General features: G+C 33.8%; 1 protein-coding gene across 1 annotated transcript; it reads left to right on the top strand.

Moving 5' to 3' along the window:
* Nucleotides 1–1202: 1202 nt before the first annotated feature.
* On the top strand, nucleotides 1203–20728 carry Impe1 (Ecdysone-inducible gene E1). Its single transcript, XM_072889358.1, has 8 exons — nucleotides 1203–1647; nucleotides 12402–12564; nucleotides 12880–13011; nucleotides 14320–14607; nucleotides 15959–16177; nucleotides 16377–16787; nucleotides 17405–17659; nucleotides 19543–20728. Exons 1-8 carry the CDS (start codon nucleotides 1594–1596, stop codon nucleotides 19560–19562), a joined length of 1542 nt encoding a protein of 513 aa, XP_072745459.1. The 5' UTR covers nucleotides 1203–1593; the 3' UTR covers nucleotides 19563–20728.
* The last annotated feature ends 2153 nt before the right edge of the window (nucleotides 20729–22881 follow it).

The following is a 22881-nucleotide window of genomic DNA, read 5'->3' as shown; positions in this document are numbered from 1 at the left end:
GTATTTAGTATAATTTTCAAAACCCGCGATATGTTTACCTATATAAATAAAAAAGGAGATAGTTTTGGTCTGTTTGTCATCATGAAAAAAACAGAATGCAAGTGGAATTACCTATATAATTAAAAATAAGATATAGGAGATAGTATTGGTCTGTTTGTCACGATGCAAAAAATTGGTTGCAAGAAGAATCAAAGAGGAAAGAGTATGGAAAGAAAAAAAAAAAAATAAAAAATAAATTTTTAATGCCGATAAACTATGTTACGTTAAATTATAAAAGAAGTATTTATTTATAATATTAGATTATTTAACAAATTTATTTATTTAAAGTCATTATTATATATTTATTATGGAAATATTTAAAAAATATCTTTTTCATTTTCTACTACAACTTTTATCATTATAAAGATACTGTTACCTCACACTCAAAAAATATTTTACTAATGTAGATAGATTTCTAGATGTCTTAATTAATATTTATCGCTACTTTTTGTATCTGTTAGAATATTGTTTGTCACGTATAGAATTTCTAGCAGCAATATTCTAGCAATACCTCTTGGAAAATTTAGGAAGATCATCTCCCCCGGAACCGATCGTTTCTTCGGTAAATAATATTTAGAAAAAAAAAAAATCAAATCTTTCAGAAATTCCAGCTATACGATGATAATGAATCTTCGTCACGCAAGCCCATTGCCAAATATTAATTACAAATATAATTGTCTTTAACAATAAGCCTTAAAGATAGGCATCGTAGAAAAATTTTCTGTCTAAATTACACTAATAGTACAGATATAAATTCTGTTTCTGTCATTTAAATTGATTAAGTGCAAAATATATGCAGTATCACAGTGCTTGCTAATAATTTCTCTGTTTCAGTTAATTTTTTATACCTAGAAAATTTTTGTTGAAGTTGCAAGATCATTTTTTTAGTGTATTGAAAGCAAGGTTGAAAAAAATTTTAAAGAAAAAAGAAAGAGTTTAATAAAAAATAGATTAAACTAAATCACAAGTAAAATATTCATATAGAAATCATTATGCGGATGACTTGAAAAACGTATATGAATAAAATATCGCCACGCGACTGTAAAGGGTCACTGGCAAAGGATCAGTGGCTTCCTTACCCGATTGAAGAAAGAAAATCAAAGAAGAAGAAGAAAAAGAAGAAGAAGAAAAAGAAGAAAAAGAAGAAGAAAAAGAAGAAGAAGAAGAAGAAGAAGAAGAGAAAACACGACGGGGAGTCTAAGACCGTGGCGAAGAGAAGGTGGGAGCAACGGGCCCCACGAGTCGCTTTTGCTCCGTTCCAGCTCCCGCGCCGAAAGCCAGGCCGCCGGGGGTCCGTTTCAGTCTTGTTTCAGTCATCCTCACGTGCGCGTAGACGCACCGCGGAGAAGGCGTTCGCCGCAGCCGTTTATATCCTCTTGGTGCCGTCGTCACGCAACCCCCGACGCGCAACTCTAACGATCGCGCTTGTTACATCGGCGCGTACAGTGATATATACATACACATATATAATATATACGGTCAATATATACGGACGCAGGTGAAGCAGGAAATCGACTCGACGGAGGAGGCCGCGTGGCCAGCAAAGCGGAAATAATGCGCGGAAGTCGTGGGACGATCCTCGTCCTGTGCACGATGATGAATTGCCTGGTGAGTCTGAATCGCTTCATGGCAAATCACTCTGCAAAAGTGTCCCCTCCCTCTTGGATTTTAGCGCGGGTCGTTTCCCCCTCGACATAAACAAGAACGAGCGTCGAAGCGTGAGCGGCTCGTCTTTGACACGTGGACACGACTCGCATGGCGAGTACGATTGTTTGTAATGCAGGTGTTTATCTCGCGTATAACGTGATGACAATCTCTTTGCGTGAATCCCATTTCGAGGTAACTAATGTGTGCCAGAGAGAAGGGGTATTTGATACGCTATGGTAAATGTGGCGACACAAATGTTTCAAGGACAAAAAAATCGTTATTATAAATTGATTGTTCCATTAATTATATCAATGGAAATTTATATTATTCCACAAATGTGTCTCGCAATTAAATTATCGCACGTAACGTCACCCGCAATATTTTCTTTCAATCAAAATTATAACGATTAAATTTTACAATGTTAAAGAAGGGTCTAATTTTATCTTGAAAAAAATTATATTACAAAGTTTACTTTACTAAATCACGGAAGTTTTCTTAATATCACATTTCTCAAACTTGTTTGAATTGAATATATCTTTCTGTTTACCTCCGATGTGATGTAGTGCTCTTCTTGATGCTGGTACGCGAAATATTTCTTTTCTACTCATTTACAATGATCGACAGCTTAAACCGTTCGCTATTATCACTTTATATGTATTCATTCATGCGTGGGCCGAACCGTTGTAGAGTCTTATTAATACAAATTTCACGTAACGAACATATACAGGTGAATAGTCTTTTCGTGCTACCGGTAACTCTACCCTTCACCAAGTCAAGGTCACCTCTTCTCGAGCAGTCTCAAATTAAAATTCTATCAATGTCAATACGATGTCATAAAGACGTGAAGAATAAAATTTTTTTCTTCTAGGAAACTCGATTCATTAAAATCCTCAACCGTCAATTCCGTAGTTTTAGGAGCTTACAGTACAAAGTCATATCTTCCGGCAGGATGAACATTAATTTTATCGGTGCGTCATCTTCTACGTAAGTAGAATCGCGATAATTCTCTTACCCAACGTCGTCCGGGTCGTTGGACTCTGACTCCGTCGGCCGGCGACGTCGTCGAGGTGTCGTTTGTTGAATATGCGAGTGGCGTTAAAGAGGAATGCATTCCGGACCATGGCATAATCTCCCGCTGGATTATCGCGCTTGGGTGCCCCTCCTCCGAAGTAAATATTTTATTTTAACCGTGCGCGGCTAAAAGTGTACAAGCGAAACGTAGCATCGTCCTCACGTTTAGTTTAAACCTCCTTAACGACCGCCATAAAATATCGCCATATATTGATGGCGCATATAGCGTGATTATCTCTTGCATTACAGTGTCACGCCCTTAATATATTGCATGCTTTGCTTGCAACAAATAGACAAAAAATCACCAGCAACTTGTTTTGAATAAATCGATCTCCGATATGCTGTTATTAATATATCGCCTATTTTTATAAAAAGTCATAAATTTTAGATTATAATTTTATTATTAGAGAAAAGGTATCAAATCATTGATTGTTTTTAGATTAGCTCTCTTAGCTGAATATTCAAAATTTATTTTCATAATTATTTATTAAAAATTATTGTTATTAGAATATAGCAATTTTACTATATTGTTTTTAAGTTTTTTGAATAAATGTTTTTTTTTAAACAAATAAAATTTGAAAAATGATATACAGTTATCATATAAACGAGCAAGGAATTATTCCGATCACGTGCCTCCAATGTGTTACTTCATATTTCTATTAATGCAACGTGTGCGTATGCGATTCATTTGCAATTCGGCGTGCCGTGTGGAACATTGAATTAAACATTAGCCGTTCTTTTATTAAATCGTGAATTCAATAGCAGAAGGGAGAAGGAAGCGTATGTGCGTGACTCGTCGAAATTTGACCGATGAAAGAGCGCGATCAATTTCCGTTTTCACGTCGTGAAGAAAAATTTAAACCAAATTGCTTCCATCGGAAGTCTGTTCTTTCCAATTATAAATTCTTATTTAAAATGCATCAAATATATGCAGCTAGACTTTTGAAGGAAAAACGAAAAAGAAATAAATTTTAGAAAAAAAGACGTATCTCTGAGAGGCGAGATAAATGGTGACTTTATTAGACCTGAATAATTTTCGGGTATATTACCCTGCACAGGACATTGTTAAGCAAACAGCCATTAAAAAGAATGCCTACCTTTATATCTTGCATCCTAAATAAATTAAAACACATGTGTAATAAATGGAACCATGATATCAGAATGTCTTTAAACTTTCTTATCGTTTAAGAAAAATTTACAAATGAAATTCTACGCTGATGATTTATATGATGATACTAAAAAAAAAGCGCATATTTTTCAAAGTTTCACAAAAAAAAATTCTGATGTCATACTGAAATTAATTTGATTTAAAAAATTCTGTAACGCAATATATTATGTTAAAAAGCGTATACTTTTATAATAATGTATGTAGATACGTCCCTTTAGTTTGCAATTCAGAATCAAAAATCTTGAAATACGGTCGTTTTCCATATCGTGTAACTTCTCGACATTGCTGAATAAAATTATTCCGCAGTCCTCTCCGACCTCGTGCTCGTTGAGCTCGAGTTTCATTAGTTTCCCGCTCCTACTAACAAGAACAGACCTATTGTTTTCACGAACGAGGAGAAAATAGATCAGCCACGACGACCACGGGGGCCAATTTGCAGGCAAACAGAACCCGCCTTCCTCCCGGTTCGCATGCGGCTGCAGTTGCAATCCCGATACGGCTAGATATTGGCTCGTTTCTTTCTTTTTCCCCGCATTATGCAGCGTACCTTCGCCTTTTGAGTCTTTCTTGCTGCTGTCGCGCATCTCTGTTATTGCGAGCGACTTTATTCCGCGTTCAAGAGAGACCGATTTCACAAGATTAATGTCGGATGTATAGAGGATGTTCAAGAAAATGTCTACACAAAAAGTGTGTAAACAAGTATAGTTTTATACACTTTATCCATGAAATTTATGATAAAATTGGCATTTTTTTCAGCAAAGATCAAAGCTCTTTTTACGTCAGGTCTGCCTTTTTGACATTAAAATTTTATTGAAATAAAAACTGTTTACTTTCTAAATTATTCTTATTTTTTTTTGTTATTTTTGTAAAAAAAATATAGTGAACTCCAAAAGATTAATTAAATCTTAAGTTGAAAGATATAAAAATTCTGATACAGATTTCAAAACATCCTGTACAAATGGAGAATAATTTTCACAGAGTAAAACATATACTTAAAAAGAGAAATGCTGCAACATAGTTGCAGTATGATTTGCATGCGAAAAATATTGACAGGAATGTGAATGATTAGAGTAAGAAGATTGACGTTCGTCTCGAAAAGATTGCAGATGCAGGCAGCAGCTATTAAGAGTATCGCCAGCCGCTCGCTCTTGTACTCGTCTGTAAGTTTTTGCGGCTTTTCTTGCTGACGTGATTTCCCAAGCGCGAGTCTGCTTTTTCCACCTCGCGCCCTTCGTTTTGCTCTGAATATTATTCACATACATATAGGACGCAATTTCAATGTATTATATTATGGGTCAAGAGCAGATGAGCGGAAAATACTCGAGTTACTGATATATGTGTGAGAATATACCTATATGTACACCGGTATCGCCTTATGGGATAATTATGACCGGCTCGATATTTTTATGCGGAAAGTATCATCATACTCTTGTAATAATTAACACCCAGTATTCATTCTCACGGACACGATTCGATTTTTCGCCGCGTTTTCCGGCATGCGACGAAAGAGCACGCTAATGGCTGCTAGATGTGCGCGTTACGTTGGGAAAATTAACGTTATCGCCAGACACAGTTATCCGGAATCGATAATCGATACGCTTTGTGTAAGGATATCTCGCGCTATTCGTTTTCAGAAAATGTCTGTTACACAGTTCGATAGAAAACAATTTTTTTCCAAATCCTGAATAGAAAATAATTATTTCTCGTAATCTTTTTTACGCTTAATGTAGGGACAATTCTAGTCTCTATCACGTTGCAATTTTGAGAAATTTGAGATTAAAGTTGTAAAAAAGATTATTCAACATACTTTATCATTTTACTATAGCTATGACGTAAAGTGTTGGAAAAGGATAAAATAAAACTTTTCTAAAAAGAGCACGTCATATATATGTATTATAGGAAATGTAACGTAGTAAAAAATTATCTTGAAATAGCTTTTTTTATATAACTTTAATTTCAAGTTTTTTAAAAACATGATATAATACTTATTGTCAGTTTCGAGACTAAAATCAAATTTAACAACAAAATGATTATAAGAATAATTTTTCTCTTTTGGAATTTCTATTTTTGTATAACTGTGTTAGTTTTAAAAATATACATAGAATACATTAAAATCTTTTATTATTGAATGTTATAATAAAATGATATGAATCGTTAATATTGAAAATAATTCAAATTTAACTTTTAATCTTTGACATTTTTAGATCCTAGAAATGCATTAAAAATAGCAAAAATATATATTTTATGTTTTTTTTTTAATTTTAATGTAGTAAGTTATTAAGATACGCAAAAATATTTCAAGTGAAATAATAAAAGACATGATGACGTGACGTTTCAATTTCTTGCAAGCGGAAAATCTCAAATGGAAAAATTTATATATAATAGATGAAAGCTTATATAAGAGCAAAGCTTCTCTCTCTCTCTCTCTCTCTCTCTCTCTCTCTCTCTCTCTCTCTAAATAAATAAATAAATAAATAAATAAAATAGCGCGAAATGTAATAATGGATCGATTCCAATTCCACATATAAAACATTGCGGTCATCGCGATGTTTACATGCGAGATAACATTATCGCGTGTGCAAGCCTCGAAACGTGAAAATTATTTCGCACGTTGCCGACCGTGAAATTGTCGGCGTGACAGCGTTTGCGACACGTGCTCGTAAATCCTATCACTCGGGACGTATGCACATACATTGTACGTATCCCTCTCGATACGATGCCTCGCGTGCGGTGTGTCGCGTGTGCAGCTGCGACAAAATTTATAGCGTCGCGTCGCGTAATGTAATCGTGCACAACGATAATTAACGGTATCACGTCAGATTATTTCGACGGATCCCTCGATCCCTCGCCGATTCGGCCGATTCATAAATTATCGGTCATGATATGCCCTGCGGTTGTTTACCATTATGCGAGATCTCGCCCGTCGGCGCTTAAGCAATCGACCTTCTTCTTTGCAAGAAGGTGCTGTGAAATCGATGTAATTATGAATGCAGATTCCGATCTTGAACATGAGTACGTTTCGATCTCCTTTAAGAGATGCGAAATGGAATAATTTATACGATAAGAATAAATTAGGCAAATTTATAAATAAATATATATTGATTTTATTTATTTATCATTAGTTTATGTGTAGTTAATAATTTTAAGTTAAGAAAAGAATTACTATTTATTTAAATAGAGTTATAAAAATATATCTACTCTTCTTTTATAGAAATTTTATAGAGGATATTATTTTATAAATATATAATTATTTCTGTGCACGAACAAAAATATAATAGTTAAATGTTGCGTGGAATGATATTAATATGATATAATATTTTCACATTTTAACTTAGAAAGAATATCATCAAGTTTTATTACTCGCTTCCTTTCAGACAAGAAACCATCTCTCGCATTTTTTTATTAACTTCCTTTATTATTCGCGTTTTTTATCATCGCGTTTCTCTCTGATATTTCATATGCATTTATGATCGTTTTCATGAAGAGAATTATTCGATTAATGTAGAACGTGCAAAGCCAACTACAAAAGAGAAGATGTATTACATGTACGCGAAATTCTGCATGTATGTATGCACGCATTTGCGTGCATAACCGCAACAATCTGATCATGGAGAAATAAGCAAGTGTAATAATCTGCTTCGATAGAGAATATCGAACGCCTCTTGATGATGGCGATCAATACGAAGCATTGCAACTGAATTATATATTATTACATTGTTATATTATATAAAACGATTTGATGTGATTGAGAAGAAACAGGTTTGATTATTACTGAAGAAAAAACGCGCAACAATATCATTTAATATGTTTTCGTATTATATTTTTTCTTGATAATTAATTAAATTTTCTTTATTAAACAAATAATGCTATTGATACTGCATAAATATGTAGAATGCGCTTATAATACTATATGTTAAACATATTTTATAATAAATAATTCTTATCAAGAGAGAAGAAATGTGAATATTTTTCTCAATATTTAATCATCAATTCAAAAAGAATCGAGAGAAAAATATTGTAGACTGACTCTTTTCTTATAATTGTCTTATAATATAATCTAATGATTTTTCTAATTTAGTCCAAATTTTAAAATGCAATTTTTTTAGTATTTAATAGAATATTGTTTATTCTTATAAACATCAAATATCTAATAGAATATTGAATCACGTGTTATATCTATATATGCAAATTGCATGAGTCGATTAAACGGTCTATTCCTCTCACGCTCACTCTCTATAAGGGAATTACGTTCGGAAGGAAACATACAAACTCAATTCGCATTCCACAATATCCTATTGAAGCATCCGTACAATTATATCGGACAATTATAGCTAATCACGATTCAACCACCGCTGCCAGAAAGACACACGAGAAAATCGTAAAACCCGTGTCTGTTCGACGTGCGCTGTTTTGTGGAAACCGCAGACACAAACTTATGCCTTGAGTTTCTAAAGAAGAAAGACGTTTTTGTTCTAATAAAAAATTAAACAATTTTTATCTTCTGTAATTTTAATCTTGAACGAGTTTATTACTTTTATTTGAAAAATAAATACGACAAAATAAATAAGACAAATATATATTTTTATCATTTTATTTACGACATGAAAGATAATTGCAGTTTACTTTCTATCTAATTTATAATTGAAAAAGTGATTAATGCTTGTTCCGCGCAAGCATGATGTTTATCTTTCTATCTTGGCTCCTTAAATTACATATTTCTTCCAGATCAAAACACACGTTTTACCCAAGATGTCCTTGAGAGTTCCGTCATCCTTCGAGGCCGTGATAAAAGCGCGAGCGAAATTTCCGCGTGAGAGCTGGCGTTTTATGAATCGCGCGGAGCATCCTCGACGCGCTTTTCCCCGGAGTACGTGTTGTTCCTATCCTGCGTTTAAATTGGCTCGGCTCGTTAGACATAATTAAGAGCCGGCGGGATGCGCTTGCGATGAATATAAAATTCCATCCTGCTCCCAGTGAGGTTGCAGCCGCTGGTTCTAGTTGCGCGCGCTAGTCTCGTGCGCTGCGTTTCCACGTGCACGCAGCGTTGCGTGCAACGCCCGATTAAACTTCTCCCCCTCGGAGAGAAGCGGATTAATTTTCTTTCCGCAATATATTTCGCATATGCGTGACTACGCAAGCTATGTAACGAAAGTTGCCACGAAAGAATGAAGTGTATGCATACTTTGCATTTTTTCTTTTTTTTTTTTTTTTTTAAGAATTAATATAGATAACAGCAACATTCCTTGGAGATTAATGAATAATGGCACGCACGCGCTTCGGGAGAATCAAGCGTGACGCAGACATGCCTTTGCTTGGCTTTTTCCTAAAGGCACTTTAAGCACCGTCGCGACGACTGTTGAAATAACATGTCCATTCAGGAAAACTCATCCATTATTCATCAATTTGCGAGCGTGTCCGTTCGACGTGAGGATCCGCGGTTCCGCTCGAGCGACGCATTTACGGATTATCGTCGCCAAATGTAAGACGTCGGCTCGTGATTCAGAGTACATGGTAATTTTATTTCTCGGCTGCGCATGAGATGTATCTGAGAAACGTATCCCAATTTATGAACAGATACATCTGAGCGAACGAAATGACGTAAGTTTTATTTGCAAGAAATTGAGATTTTGGGGATTTATGATGTTCACGTGCGTTTTAAAACGGAAAGCTTAAAATAGCCAAGACTACGTATCCCGATAATCTTAATGACAACAAATTTATCATCATTGACTTAGAATTGTTCTCGAGAAATGACAGAGAATTCTTTATTCATTACATATATACAGTACATACATATTTACATATCTATAAATAAGGAAACTATTTTTAAGAAATCTTTTTTTTTAAGAAACTCTTAATATTTCTTTATAATAAATTTGAAATTGATTAATCTAATTAGTATGTCCATTTAATGTATATAATAATCTTTAATAAATGAAAAAGACAGGCGTTAATAAATTTTTCGCTTCATACTTTATTCGGATAATTGATTCTATGTATAATTGCGTCTATTTTTCAAAGAAATAGCATTTCTATCCTTAAAATATCCCAGGAGATACATTTTCTCTTGTACTTTACGTTTCCTTGTAAGAAGAGCAATAAAACGGAAGGAAAGACCAGACTCTCTCTCTCTCTCTCTCTCTCGAGATCGACGGAACACAACAGTTCAGAAAAATGCGAGAAGTTAAATAGTTCTCGGCGCGAGTTCTTCTTTCCTTTTAGGACGACATGAAAGATGTATGTCCTCTAGACAAGAGATAAAGTCTCCGATATCCCGATGCATCAGGACTTTGCGTCGTCGCTAATCCCTCACGTCATAAAGTAGAGGATTTCGCGTTTCAACATCTTGGCGCATTATTTACTCATGTCTTACCGTTGGCGTGAGGATTCGTAGACGATTCTCTTCGAGTAAAATTGCGCGAGCCGAGATGCACGATGTGCTAACGGTGCATACGCGCGCAACGGATGTCGTGTCACCTTGCGGTGCTTAAAGCGTGCAGTCGCGAATCTGCCGCGCGAGCGATTTCCATTTCCACTTCCACTTCCACACCGTCGCGTCGTGTCGTGGGTACAACTGGGGTCGACTAGGCGATTTAAGCGGTGCGCTACGTTCCCCGCAGCGTCGGTGTATTTCCGCGTTCTCGCAAAAAGAAGTGACGTAAGAAAAAAGTAGGAAAACCGAGCACGCTGCGAGAGCGATCTTTTGTTTATTACTATATATGAAAAAAATTATTTAAATCTCATAAAAATATGTGGAGGTTATTTTACATGAAAATAGATGAACTTGTTGGTTCAAAAATTTTCAAGCTTTGAATTTTCTTCTTCGAATATTTCCGGTCTAATTTGAGATTAATTTTTTTTTTATCAATTCCTAAATTAAATTTTATAATTGTAAATATATAATAAAACTTCGAGAGAGAGAGAGAGAGAGAGAGAGAAATATGTAACAATATTTTATATACATATATTAAAAAGATGAATTTTTTTAAAAGACACCAAACGAAATAAACATGTTATCTCATCTGAGCGCATCTGATTCGTGGATATGCGCAAAAATGCACAGGCATTGTTTGCAAATCGTGCAAAACCGGGAAACAATGAAGGAGGAGAAGAAAGAGAGAAACAGAGAAACTGCGTACTTATACTGAGCACCCACCTAGCAATATACGTTGAGCGTGAAAGAATGGCAATGCACGGAAGCGGCTTCTGAAAGGTCACGAGAACTCGCTAGTAAAACTCGCCGACTATGAAAAGCGCACGAGGTATCTCGACCTTGGTGCTCGATGCGCCAATCTATATGGGGATTACGAATAATAGAGAAAATGAAAACATGTACGCATGTACAAATTAATTGGATGATTAAATATTCAATTTATGCATGTAAGATTAAATTGATCGATTAAAAGAGTAATAAGAGATATGATGTATGTAAAAAAAATTAAGTTTGTCGATCTCAAAATATCGCATGATGTATAAAGTTTTATTGAAAACAAGAAAATTTTGGTTTTTAGAAAAATATTTTCTTTCGAAAATATGCATTTGAATGAGAAATCTACGAAGCACGTATTAATTTTAGAATAGTGTTGCACAAACAAAAATTCGTAAAAAACAGAGTATAATATTTTTACGCAGCGTAACACATCGACATGCTTTAAAAATGTTTTATAATAAGGAAAACAATATTGGAATCGTCATACTATTTATCGTAATCAATCATCGGACTATCTGACTAGTTTGAAGTTATTTTATGACAACAATGTTGTCTAACTAGATGGATTCGTTAATGTTATGCTGAATAATTGATAAATATTTTGTGTATCAATTTAATGATTTATGACATTTGATGTCAGTTTGATGATTTATGACATTTGGAAAAATAGTATAAGTATATATTCTCTTGATTATATTCAAGTATTATTTAAGCATTCGAGAAGAAAAACAGAATAACCTTAGAGATATAGCTGGTACACATATATCATCTTGAGTATGTTTATTAAGAATTCCTGAAGAAAAACAGGCTAATCTTAGAGTCATAATTGCAACAATAATTAAGAAAAAAATAAGAAATAAACTTTTGAAATTAAAACTTTAATCCATTCTTCCTTTTTACAATAAAAATAAAAGATAAGAAGTTCACAAAAGCAAGAAAAAAAATTTTTTAAAAATCAATCATTTTTTCTATTCAGTTTAATGAATATTACAAGAGCCTGTAAATTTTTGAACACTATAAAATTTACAGGCTCTTGTAATATTCATTAAACTGAATAGAAAAAATGGTTGATTAATATTTATTATTTATCACTTATTTATTATTAATTAATTTTTCTAAATAAATATTTTCTATATTTAGATAATAAATAAATTATCCTCATCTGTTTATTGTTTATAAAAATTTTAGCTACGTTATTGCCAAAAGTACTTGTAAAACTAGGTCATCCGAAAGGAGAGCACAATTCATTCTCGACTTTTCTTGTAGAGATTGACCTCATCCTCGCCCACTTCGACAAGTGTGCGACTTGGCGATGAATGCAACCGAGATCGGGACTGTGAAGCTGGCATCTCTAATAGCCACTGCTACTTGGGTTATTGCCGGTGTCAGCCCTTCTTCGCCGGCTATAATGACACTCAATGTCTCGAATGTAAGTCCCGCTAAAGTACCCTTTTATCTGCTTCAATGATATGGCTTACTCTTGCCGAAATACATGCTCTTAGAACATCCGATGCTTTTTGCGTCTTGCAAGAAAGATTAAAGTAAAAATAAAAAATTAAAAACCTGCATCGTGTGATGAATTAAACAACTACTTTAAATGCACATAATATAAAACAATTAACTAAAATTAAAAAAAATTCTTTTTTGAAAAAAATATTTTATTAATTTTTGTTATAATATTATTTTTAATAGAAAAAGAAAAGCATCACTTTATTTAAAGATTTGTTGATATCTCTCTTTACAGCGACTCTATTGGGCAATGATTGCCTCGTAAAGGAACAATGCTCCCTGAAAGTTGCGAACAGTAGCTGCCTCGAGGGCGTATGCAGATGTGAGGAGGGACACTTGCAGTTCCGCAGACACACTTGTCTGGGACGTAAGTACATTCTACAGCAACTAACACCTTGATTATACAAACGTAAAAAGTTCGATTTATAAAAATTATATAAAATAAAATCAATAAAAACGTGTCGATTAGAAATGCCGTGCATGCGTGCGACCTGTTCACAATTTTTCATTTTATTTTATTTATAAATAATTTCTTATAAAAATATACTGATTAAATTAAGTGTATAAAAAATGCTGATATTTTATTCTTGACGCAGAGAAACTTTAATCAAATTACGACTGATTTATTTCTGTAAGTAGTAAAATTAAAATCGTAAATTAAAATTACAAATAAAAATCGATTTAATTGTAATCGAAGCAATGACATTATTGTACTTAAGTGCTATATTAATGCATCGCAACACGGATGGGATGGGCACTATGAGCTAGTCGCTCGAGTTCCTCGAGGTTACCGCTGGAAGCTATCTTGGCATGACATTAAGAGGATCATTAGCGACGTAGAGCAACGCACATCGCTGAAAGGATCGATGATGAATAACCAAGGGAAGCGTAGTTAGAGTATCGTACGAGAAACTTCTAATTTATAGTCTTCTTGGCCTTGGCACACCGGACGCGCACATGTTACGATACTTTGTCACGGAAATGGTATTCCGAGAAAAATATCATATATATTTTATTGCTGTCGTTTAATTTATCGAGAGTCAGCTTTGATTGCTGACAACTATTGTGCTGTTTCCGCTATCTCCGCGCCTTCTTACGCTCTTTATTATCATGCATGCGAAAATATATAGAAATATATATAACCCATAAATTGTAATATTACATAAGTCAGATAATAATTTACAAGATTTTATATTTAATACCTGTAAAATATGATTATGTAATAATATTCCCGATTTCTTATAAATAATTAAGCTTGAATTATAGATTACATTTTTATATTTTTGCGATAAGAAAAAGTTATGAAATAATTATAAAGCATAACTTGCAAAGGTTAAAAACATTTAAAAGATTATGAGAATATTATAAAACAAAAAATAATAAAAATAGCCTTTGTAAATTTTATAATTATAATAATAAATTAGAAAAATTTAACTATTTATGATTAATATTTTTTGCTAATATACTTTGCTAATAGAAATTTTTCCATGATTTTTTTTCTCTATAATTTGTTACATCTAAAGAATTACAAATTTACCTTGATTTTATCCCACGAACCTGTCAAAAGATAAAAAAAAAGTCTTATTGCTCGAAAGGAAGTCTGACAAACAGATGTGAAATCGACTCGCGATGCGCGTAAATGTTTTACGAATCGAGAAACTAATCTATTTTGCAGCGGCGAAACTCGGCGAGGTGTGTTACGAGCACGCTCACTGTCGTCTCTGGGATTTCGAGTCGCATTGTGATTTTCTCATTCCGGATTTATTCGGCCGCTGTCAATGTACCGCACCGATGCGTCGCGAAGGCAACGCATGTCGACCTGACAGCCTCGTGAGACCCGCACCGCTTCCGGAACACCTACCTCTCCCTCAGGAGCCAATAATAGAGGATGTCACTGAGAGCGAACATGATAAGGAAACTGGCATCGAAGAACAAAAGGAGACTCAGGGAGAACAAGATACAGGTATGTCTTCTATTTGAAAATTCAGTAATTCAAAGTCGTTAAATTAATATAAAATTTATGAGTTTTATTTTAATATTTTTATATATATTATTAGATAAAAAATATATATTTTTATATTATGCACATTTACATAATTTAATATCTAAAATAAAAACATATATATATATACACATATATATACACATATAATATATAATTTAGATATTATAAAATAAGAGTGTATGTAAAAATTAATAGTATATATTTTTGTATAAATAATTATTCCCGTTTTCTATTGTATAATGTGAAGTAAAATTATCACGTAACGGTAGTAAAATATATGTATACGTATATATTATGTATAATTACAAGAGGCGTATGCGCGAGGAAGTACAGAGATAAAGATATTTTCATGTCGGAAATAAATCTTCTGTCGACATTTAGATCATTCTTTTTTTTATAAAAATAAATCTCACAAATTATTTTATTTATTGGCGAAAGTAAGCACATTATTTTAAATGCAAATTATTGAAAAATAGACATTTTGTTTAAGTAAAATATTATTTTTAAAATTGATTTTCCGTAAAAATAATAAGAGCATAAATATATAGGTAATATAATAATATAATAATATTTTTCTCACTTTTTTAAGTAAATTAATCTACAATAATTAATTATGTTTTAACATTTCTATAATTTGTTTAAATAATGTTTTTATCGGGATATTTATTTCTATCGTGAAAAAATGTTGCTTACTCTGTTAAAAAAAAAAAAAAAAAAACATTTTCGAGACAGAATTGGAAATTACGTTCTAAACTTTGTGCTCTGTCGAGTGTGCAAACTTGTAAGGGTAACGAGCAAACATTTGGTACCTGACTTCTCCATAAGCCACTTAGCATTTCCGTAAAGTAATCCTCGAGCATTGTATGGGATTTGTATCAGGCTGTATCATCGCTCCCCCCTCCCCCTCGCTTTTCCCCCTTGCCATGTTTCACGCGTCTTTTATCCGGTAATCAGCTTTTCCGTGTGCAACGGGAATTTGCCGAGACCGTGTGCGGTTTCCAGCCCGAATATGCTCGAGTGGATTAACGAGATGAAGCGATTTGCGCATTCTTAATTAGCGCGATCATTAGCGAAACACGAATGGCACTTCCCTGCGAACGTGAATGTACAAAGAAAACTTTATACTTTATTTGCAATGTGCACCGTGCAGACACAAGTTACCAAAAGTATGTTATTACCCTCAATTATCGCTTTTGAGGATTTTCTCAGCCAGCCTAAAATGTGTTAATTAGATAATAGATAATAGCGATTATATTGTGTGTATTAATCTTTAAATAACGAGATTTTCTCTTATATTGCCTCTGAATAGGCGTTCAAATATCCTGGCTGAAAAACGCAACAATGCTCCTGTCGACGGAAGTTCCCAGTCAATTGATACCAGTAAACTTGGTTACCAGGCCGTCATTGAGCCTGAGACCCGGAATCAACGATCGTTTCGGGCCGAACGAACTTCCTGATGATGACGATGCCATCGTCATCGAGGCAGAAGTCACCGAGACCACTCACGTCACAACGACCTCGACGTCTGGTAAGACATAAGAGAAAGAGTAAATATTTTTTTAATAAAATTCTTATATTTTAAAACATATATCTTTTGTTAACGTAGACCTAACAATAAGTCTACACGCATCAAGAGTATTTAAAATTGACGGATTAAAGTATTCGCGCTCTCCATCTGTGATACCGTAATTCGATATAATTTCCCTCCGATCCCCGCCGTCTTTCAGCGCCAATAAAGACGGATCGTCACGAGAGCACGATAATGACGGCCGTCAGTCTGGGACTACCGTGCATCGCCGATCTCGAGTGCCGTATGGCCGATCCGATGTCGCGTTGCATCGGCGGCGTATGCGACTGCAGTTTTCCGAGGAACGTCAGTTGCAACGCGCGGCGAACTGGCTGCGCGCCGGGCACGTTCCAATGCCGATCGTCTGGCAGCTGCATCAGCTGGTTCTTCATCTGCGACGGCCGCGCCGATTGCGCCGACGGTTCCGACGAGGAATGCACCGGCCACCGTTGCCCGTTGCAGGCGTTCAGATGCAACGATAGTAACGTTTGCATATCGAGGTCCGGACTGTGCGACGGCAACCGCGACTGTCCTCGCGGCGAGGACGAAATTGGCTGCAATAACCGACGAAGTTGGTATCCTCTTACTTTTTGCTCTGAATAAATTTTTGTAAATTATACTCTATTGAAATTTAATATTTTTTAAATGTTGCAAAATATTAAAAAAATTTTTTTCTTTTTTCAATTAGAATGTATTTCGAATCCTACATCATTTCAGCATTTTTTTATTTTTATTAAACTTGTAAATTTAAATAGTATATATACAAATAGAAAATTATATTAAAAAACTTTATTATTATTATCAAATTAATCGCTTCTCTCTATAAAGCTCTGAAGGTTGAATTTTCTTTTAAAAATTTTTTGAATATTGGATATTAATATTTCGGATATTTTTCATTTTTAATACAAAAAATTTATAATTTGTGCTATATATAATTTATATTAATATTTATAATTAATTATAATTAATATAATTTATTTAAAAATAAATAATTGGAAAAAAAGTTTATTCTTGTATTTTTAAAATTGATCCAACTTGTTTGCATTCTTTCTTAATAGAGTTATTATGATTCTTACGATTATCGAACACTTTTCCGAAAGGAATGAACATTTCGCTTTATATATTATATATTCCATTCATGCTTTCTGCCTGAATTTACACGCGAAATTTCTCGATTCGTGTTGGCAGAATGTCCCGAGGGGTCATTCAGATGTAACAACGGTCAATGCTTGCCGGCGTACGAATTCTGCAACGCGGTGGTGTCCTGCAGGGACGGTAGCGACGAGCCCAGAGGTGCCTGCAGGACGCGAAATCGCGGCCGGATCACCGCGAGATTTTGCCCATTCAGGTGCGATAACGGCAGGTGTCGTTCCGACGCGATAACCTGCAGCGGCCGAGACGGATGCGGCGATGGTTCCGACGAGAAACACTGCAGCGTCTGCAGTAAGTAAATAATATATCTCTAATGAAATTTTTTACAAAGATATGACACATAACAATAAAATATAATATAATAAAAATACCAAACAATAAAAAATATTTAATAAGCTTAGAAAAGTTTGAAATAATATTTATTCCTAAGTATGATTCAATTATCTACGGATTATTTTAAATAAAACGAAATATGTGCAGTAATAATAATTATTGTTAAATATCAAGTAAAATATAAAATATAACAGATTAAATATCAAGTATAAAGTCTTACATATATAAAATATAAATATATATATAAGAAAAATTACACAAACAAATTATTCTTTGTGAATTTCTTCTTATTAATTATTTAGTTTCTTAATTTATTCTCATTACATTCTAATTAGCACTATTTGGTTTGAAAAATCGTTCTAATTAAAAGCGTTGAGCTGTCAAAAGTTATGTTGTATATTACAAAAACGTGATAAAATCTTATTAAATGGAACGTCACATATTTATATATAATCGCCGGCCTCTTTTCGCTCGATGTATCTATTTTCAACAATTATAGCTGTTTTTCCATCGAGTCTTTCATTTGCAATCGAAAGGGATGTTAGTAATCTGTTGAGAAAAACCACACGTATTAAAGGTAAATAGCCGTTTATGAGAATGTTTCTCTTGGAAAGAATGTTAGAGATATCTTTTTTCCGCGTTTGCCATTTCGAATAAATAAAGCGCTATTTACAAACGTTACGCTTCTTCCCCCGAGAGACTTTTATTATTAGTAATTACCGTCTTGTATATGTTGAAATGTTCCGTGTATATATGTACAACAAGGAGTAATATCGTTCGCGATTGGATGCATCGAGCCCGTCATTTAGATCCGCGTGCTTCTTCGCTTCCTAGAGTCTAACGCAAGGCGGAGTTACGCTCGCGTGTAATTAGAGCAGGATGCATCGATTACGTTGTTATCTTCCGTAATAATCTCTTTCACGCGCATCCGGAAGAATATAGTGAGAAATTACATAAATGAATTAGTCATAAACAAGAGTGCGTATATCCCGAGACGGAAATAATTCGCGCGCGATTCGAAGGCATCGCCCGTGCAGATTAGCCTCCTGGCGGGTTGCTTCATGCGACCGAGATGGGGGATGACCATGCATTCTTGCGAACAATAGCCGGAAGAATAGCGGAAAAAAAAAGTGGAACGTTTGCGGAAGAAAGAAAAGAGACAAAAATGTGGGACACTGCCTTTTTTTCCTCTCTATAAAAGAAATACAACTTCCTTTATTGTATATTTTTATGAACGAAAACGTTCCTCTTATTTGAAAGAATATAGTTTTATAATATGAGTTAATGTATGATGTAAAATATTATTGTTGGCTGGATTTTTTACTAATTTTTTCCAAAAATTAGAGCAAAGATGGGTTACGTAAAACGACAATATCTGCTATAAAATTTTTATTATTAAATTTGAGGAACCTGCGACAAAATATCCGAAAATATTACTAAAAGCACGATATCATTTTCGAAAATTTAATCTTAAATTGAAAAATTTATCAGAATTTATCAAAGTTGACACATTGAGTGCATAAGATTTATAGGGGTTATAATATATATGAACATATTGCATTAGAATATACATGTATGAAATGCAGTTACCATACATACAATTAAATAATTTCTTTAATATATTTCTTTAAATTGCATTAATTTATCATCAGATTAGAGACACATCAAACTTTCAGTTTATTTTCTCATTAAATAAATTTTGCATAACATTCAGTGTGTTTACGAGACAAACAATAATAATCCATCCCCCTTTGCTCGCAACTTATCATTCTCAGCGTAGGCATGTTGTTCCAAATTAATGTTTGCGATAAGGCGTCAATTATCAAGCTGGCATGTTACAGGATGCAGCGGAAGAATTTAATCTCGACCGGTCGGCCGATTTCTTCGTCATGTCGCGTCGCATCGTTGGACGGAAAAGAAAGAGGAAGGGAGGAAGAGGAGCAAACGTCTACTACTACCCGGCTCGCGTCGATGGTTTCGCGAAATAAGATGTGCTCGAGTAGAAGGGCACAGAAAGTAAGTGTGACCAAAGATCGTTAAGCCGTATCGCGGCGCAACTTAAGCTTTCAATGCTCCGCGATTTCGAGACTGAAAGCACCGTTTTTACTCGGGCCGGCTCTCACCAGCACGAACAGGGGAAAAACAACCTATCGTCGCGCCTTCTCCGCGCGATCTCGCTCGTTAAACCGAACCGGTCCAGTGACCGGCGCCGTAGCGAGTCGCGCACTCGGGAGAAATGATTGCGCTCGTGTAATAATGGACTTAATCGCGTATAATGATACCATAAGAGACGGGGATAATTTGCGCCAAGGGATAGTCCTGGTTGCCCCGTGACGAGTACAGCGTGGATCCAGGACTTATCTTCTCAGTATTCGAATTCAAAAATACGCAAAGTACTATCTCCCTTTATTTTAACGAATAAAATTAATAATCGTAATCATATCTAAGATTTAGATGTAAAAAGATATTAATTTATAAATTATTGAATTATTATATTATTCACAAACGTTGTTATCGGACATATGTGCTGCTTTGCCTAAGACAAGCGCGGAATTGGTATATTCTAATAAAAGAGAATTCTGGAAATATTAATTTCATCTCAGTTTTCAATTTACGCTCACGCACCATGTATCTATCACGGAAGACGTAACGTCACGAGTAGAATTTTTATTAAAATTTTATTAAAATATATCGACACATTGATGTTACATTATAATTTAATTATATTTCTCTAAAGTTTATTGCATACATTCAAATTCAATACTATCGACAAAGTGTACGAGAGAGTGATAATACGTCTTCCGTTGTAAATTTCAATGACGCACATATTTATTAAAATAGCTATCAAAAGTCGTTTGAAGAGTAGATATTTTTTAAGCATTAGAAATGTACAGACATGATAAAATTATCGAGATGTAACAAGATATGAACAAATATTTTTGTACAATTTTATATCTCTATATTAATTAAATTTTATGTAATACATATCTGACGTTTTGTCCGGCATATCTAATTTATAATTCATATCTAGAAACATTCAATATAAAAAAAAAAATGTAATTTAATAAATTTTAATAAAGTTTAAAATTATCTATATTAATTATATTTTTACCTGCGCAATAAAAAATTACCTTCTCACAATTTCCCGCACAATTTTATGCCGCTATTGTATTTTCTGAAATAACACTGTATGGTATTTTAAAAGAATGAATACATCAGTTACATCATGAATACATTCTACAATATGTCATAAGTATAAATAACGCGTCTTGTTAGCGAGTCATCGACAGTCTCTGATGCAAATTAGATTATTATCAACCTTGGTGTCATGAAATTTACATTATACTTAAATTATCCCATCTCTCAACAACATCGTTGCATGTAAAGTTTTGTGCAGCAAATTTCATAAATTTCTCAAAAATTGTAATATATAATTAAATATTTATATATTTTAAAAACTAAAATTATATTTATCATTAAAAAAATTGTAAAATGATTGCTTTTTTTAAGTTTAAAAAAGATATTTTTTAAATTGTATCACAAAATATAAAAATTCCTCTCTAATAATAGCAATAAATAGTTATCCTCCCTAAAAATAGCAATAAATTGTTATCAATGCCTTGAAAGATTATATGTCGTTGATTATAAAGATAAACTTCACTTTATCTCGTTTAATAATTTTTTAAAAAATTTATTAGGCTGGAAATATCGGAGACTATTATTTAGGAAAATTATGCATTTTATACGGACGAAAATCAACGAGAAAAAACCCAGTGTATCTCGCGCACATATGCAGTCCAATGTTTCCACGGTATGACGTGTTTTGGTCCCGGGCAATTCCGCGACTGCGTGCCTGGCTTTGCCAGTGCTCGTCGATAACTGTCCGCGCGATATATCCCGGAACAACGTGCACGTGCCGCAGCATCAGGTACCACATCCAGCAAACCAGCTCTATAAACTCTAGAACGTCACACTGAGATTGAATAAATCCTTCCGTCTCTTCAAGAATTTGGACAAAATTTCAAGTTCAACATTCTTTCTGCAAAGAATTTTTTCAACATTTTTTTCGAGTCTCTGAAAAATCCCGTTTGCCGAGTAAACTCTAAATAAAAAAAACATTAAAAACGATCATTGTCGAAAGTGCCTCGAATCTGAAATGTCAATGCTCGAGAGCATTAATCTTATTACCGGAAATCAACGCCATGTGTGCTCTAAGCACATTCGCGATCTTTGGAGGATGACAGTTAAATTAAGTTAAAATTTAATTAACTTTCGGCTATAATTGTATATTCGCGTCTTTCCAACTTTTTTCCACTTTTTTCCAACTTTTAATCCGCAATCATTAGGGCGCGGATCGACGTTGAGGGCTCATTTTTCATCCCGTTAACGTCGGAAGTTTGGGACGCAGAAATTACCGTGACGCTTATTAATGGCACGACTGGAGGATTAATCGTGTGCTTCATGCGTGTGTTTTTCTGTAATAATACTTTGCCTCATCAAAATGAAAAACATGGTTGATTAAAATAATGGCGAGGGGAACGTTAGAGCAATATTTTATATAACTAATTTTGTGAATATAAAACATTTTAGAAGAAATAAGAATAAAATATAATAGTACACAAAATTGAAATATGTTGATAGATAAGCAAATACTAATAATTTTAATTGACATTATGTTAATAACATGTTATATCCAATAGTCGTACATATTCCAAACAAATCATGTTTTATTCTAAAGTAATTTCATTATCTGCGTTACTTTTTTAAAAAGTGTTTTTTTCTTTTAATTATTAAATAATCATTATCAAATTCATTATTAAGCAATATATATTTCAATTTCAGTGTTTATCTCAACGACCTCGATGCTCTTTATATACGCATTGAAATGCTTTTAGATCTTGAAGCAGACTGTAACGTAGTTAAGTAATATGAAATTTATCAGTGTTATTCAATTTATCGTCTTATGTCTGAAATAGAATAATTAATTAATAATAATCCATTTAGCGTAAACAGTATTGAACCTTAATAAGAATTTCATTTTAGAAAGAATAGCGAGGAGTGGCAGAACAAAAAGAAAAATTTTATCGATGTAATGCCTCTATCTCATTCCAAGGTTAAAAATAGATCTACTATGGAAGCGACTAAATATTTTTATACGATCGGAGTAAGGGAATGGAGTC

This window comes from Anoplolepis gracilipes, chromosome 3 (assembly GCF_047496725.1).
Source record: "Anoplolepis gracilipes chromosome 3, ASM4749672v1, whole genome shotgun sequence".
Lineage (NCBI taxonomy): Eukaryota > Metazoa > Arthropoda > Insecta > Hymenoptera > Formicidae > Anoplolepis > Anoplolepis gracilipes.
The sequence above is the reverse complement of the archived record's forward strand: the minus strand, read 5'-3'. Positions and strand labels throughout refer to the sequence as shown.

What these genes read in the sequence shown, in the direction of transcription:
- Impe1 (XM_072889358.1), top strand. Translation starts at nt 1,594, where the DNA reads ATGCGCGGAAGTCGTGGGACGATCCTCGTCCTGTGCACGATGATGAAT. An exon ending in TGACACTCAATGTCTCGAAT is followed by an intron (nt 12,565 to 12,879) that starts GTAAGTCCCGCT and finishes CTCTCTTTACAG; the next exon opens with CGACTCTATTGGGCAATGAT. An exon ending in CACAACGACCTCGACGTCTG is followed by an intron (nt 16,178 to 16,376) that starts GTAAGACATAAG and finishes GCCGTCTTTCAG; the next exon opens with CGCCAATAAAGACGGATCGT.